Source organism: Oncorhynchus gorbuscha, unplaced genomic scaffold (genome assembly GCF_021184085.1).
Source record: "Oncorhynchus gorbuscha isolate QuinsamMale2020 ecotype Even-year unplaced genomic scaffold, OgorEven_v1.0 Un_scaffold_15095, whole genome shotgun sequence".
NCBI lineage: Eukaryota > Metazoa > Chordata > Actinopteri > Salmoniformes > Salmonidae > Oncorhynchus > Oncorhynchus gorbuscha.
The window spans coordinates 2,994-6,022 of NW_025756949.1; the positions used below are offsets into that span (position 1 = coordinate 2,994).

Genomic DNA, 3,029 nt, shown 5'->3' on the forward strand with positions numbered 1-3,029 from the left:
TTTTAAAAAGGTCAAGATGTTTGTTGTTTCGTACTGAGCCTTTTGCACATGATGTCTGTTGCCGCTGCATAGGGGGGGGGGGTTTCAGACAGTACATTCATCAGGTGCTGCCAACTGGAGCACCAACAGCCTGAGACCAAGATGTTACCACCAAGAACTTTAAACAGGAACCAAAATATACACCGGGACGGTTTGATCTAGTGACCTTTCCACCAGGGTTGAGTTCAACACCATTTCAATACCATTTCAATTCAGAAAGTAAAACTACATTCAAAATGTTAAATCATTAAATAAAAAAATCTTGAAGAGAATTGAAATGTGGAATTTCAGTGTACTTCCTGAATTGACAGGAATCAAAAATGGAATTGACCCCAATCTTGGTTTTGACCTGTAGAAATAAATACACAAACAGACCATGAGAATGTATCTTACAGAGAGAGAGAGAGAGAGAGGGCACCGTGTCCCAGGTACTGGTGCAAAAAAAGACAGAGAGGGAGGGGTATCACTGGGAGAAGAGCCAAACCACCACTAGCCCCAGGGCCACGGCAGCTCTGACAGAGGGAGGGAAATCACTGGGAGAAGAGCCAAACTACCACTAGCCCCAGGGCCACGGCAGCTCTGACAGAGGGAGGGAAATCACTGGGAGAAGAGCCAAACCACCACTAGCCCCAGGGCCACGGCAGCTCCAGCCCCCATGTTGAGCAGGACAGGCCTCCAGTACAGCCAGCGTTCTCTCTGCCTCTCTGTGTTCGTCAGTCTCTGTTTCATCAGGTGAAGCTTCTGGGCCGTGCAGGCGATACGCTCCTCCCTGTGTCTCTTCCTCAGACTGGAAGAAGATAATAGGATGAGGGTTTCATTACATGGTTAGAGAAGTCTGGAAGGGTCCTAATTGAATGCCATCTATACATGTGAGTCTGGGGAGTCCTAATTGAATGCCATCTATACATGTGAGTCTGGGGGGTCCTAATTGAATGCCATCTATACATGTGAGTCTGGGGGGGGTCCTAATTGAATGCCATCTATACATGTGAGTCTGGGGGGGGGTCCTAATTGAATGCCATCTATACATGTGAGTCTGGGGGGTCCTAATTGAATGCCATCTATACATGTGAGTCTGGGGGGTCCTAATTGAATGCCATCTATACATGTGAGTCTGGAGGGGGGGTCCTAATTGAATGCCATCTAAACATGTGAGTCTGGGGGTTCCTAATTGAATGCCATCTATACATGTGAGTCTGGGGGGTCCTAATTGAATGCCATCTATACATGTGAGTCTGGGGGGGTCCTAATTGAATGCCATCTATACATGTGAGTCTGTGGGGGTCCTAATTGAATGCCATCTAAACATGTGAGTCTGGGGGTTCCTAATTGAATGCCATCTATACATGTGAGTCTGGGGGGGGTCCTAATTGAATGACATCTATACATGTGAGTCTGGGGAGGGGTCCTAATTGAATGCCATCTATACATGTGAGTCTGTGGGTGTCCTAATTGAATGCCATCTAAACATGTGAGTCTGGGGGTTCCTAATTGAATGCCATCTATACATGTGAGTCTGGGGGTCCTAATTGAATGACATCTATACATGTGAGTCTGGGGGGTCCTAATTGAATGCCATCTATACATGTGAGTCTGGGGGGTCCTAATTGAATGCCATCTATACATGTGAGTCTGGGGGTCCTAATTGAATGCCATCTATACATGTGAGTCTGGGGGGTCCTAATTGAATGCCATCTAAACATGTGAGTCTGGGGGTTCCTAATTGAATGCCATCTATACATGTGAGTCTGGAGGGTCCTAATTGAATGCCATCTATACATGTGAGTCTGGGGGGTCCTAATTGAATGCCATCTATACATGTGAGTCTGGGGGTCCTAATTGAATGCCATCTATACATGTGAGTCTGGGGGGGTCCTAATTGAATGCCATCTATACATGTGAGTCTGGGGGTCCTAATTGAATGCCATCTATACATGTGAGTCTGGAAGGGTCCTAATTGAATGCCATCTATACATGTGAGTCTGGGGGGTCCTAATTGAATGCCATCTATACATGTGAGTCTGGGGGTCCTAATTGAATGCCATCTATACATGTGAGTCTGGGGGGTCCTAATTGAATGCCATCTATACATGTGAGTCTGGGGGTTCTAATTGAATGCCATCTATACATGTGAGTCTGGAAGGGTCCTAATTGAATGCCATCTATACATGTGAGTCTGGGGGTTCTAATTGAATGCCATCTATACATATGAGTCTGGGGGTCCTAATTGAATGCCATCTATACATGTGAGTCTGGGGGGTCCTAATTGAATGCCATCTATACATGTGAGTCTGGGGGGGTTCCTAATTGAATGCCATCTATACATGTGAGTCTGGGGGGTCCTAATTGATTGCCATCTCAACATGCGAGTCTGGGGGGGGTCCTAATTGATTGCCATCTATACATGCGAGTCTGGAAGGGTCTAAACAGTCTGCCCAGCACTGAAGGCCCACAGCCAGCTTCAGTAGGAGGAGGTAAGCAGACAATAGAGAGAAGCAGTAGAGGGAATACACCTGGAGGTGTACTGACCTTGGCACCTCCGCCAGGTCCTTCTCTGAGCTGTCTGGATCCATCCCGTCTCCTGATGTCCGGTCCTCTCTGGACAACGCCACAGGCTCAGGCTCCACACTGGGCAGTGGCTGGCCGTTGGGCTTTTCTGAGGGCCGACTGGGGGACGGGGGGCGTCTAAAGGCCGTGGTGGGGGTAGAGGGGGCGCGGGTGTCTAAAGGTCGTGGGTGGGGGTAGAGGGGAGGCGGGGGTGTCTAAAGGCGGTGGTGGGGTGGGGGTGTCTAAAGGCTGTGGTGGGGGTAGAGGGGAGGCGGGGGTGTCTAAAGGCTGTGGTGGGGTGGGGGTGTCTAAAGGTCGTGGTGGGGGTAGAGGAGGGGCGGGGGTGTCAGAGAGCCACCTGGGAGGAGGGGCAGGCGGTGAATCACATACTGTCGCTCTGTCCTCTCTGGACAGCTCTCTTCTGGCTCTGTACAGACAGACAG

At 49.3% G+C, this 3,029-nt stretch overlaps 1 protein-coding gene across 1 annotated transcript; it reads right to left on the reverse strand.

Moving 5' to 3' along the window:
• Positions 1-495: 495 nt before the first annotated feature.
• LOC124030755 (tyrosine-protein phosphatase non-receptor type 2-like) lies at positions 496-2,761 on the reverse strand (the record flags this gene model as incomplete). Its single annotated transcript, XM_046341960.1, has 2 exons — positions 496-826; positions 2,569-2,761. Coding segments are annotated over 2 exons (383 nt in total), but the record flags the coding sequence as incomplete, so codon positions are not given.
• Between the last annotated feature and the right edge of the window lie 268 nt (positions 2,762-3,029).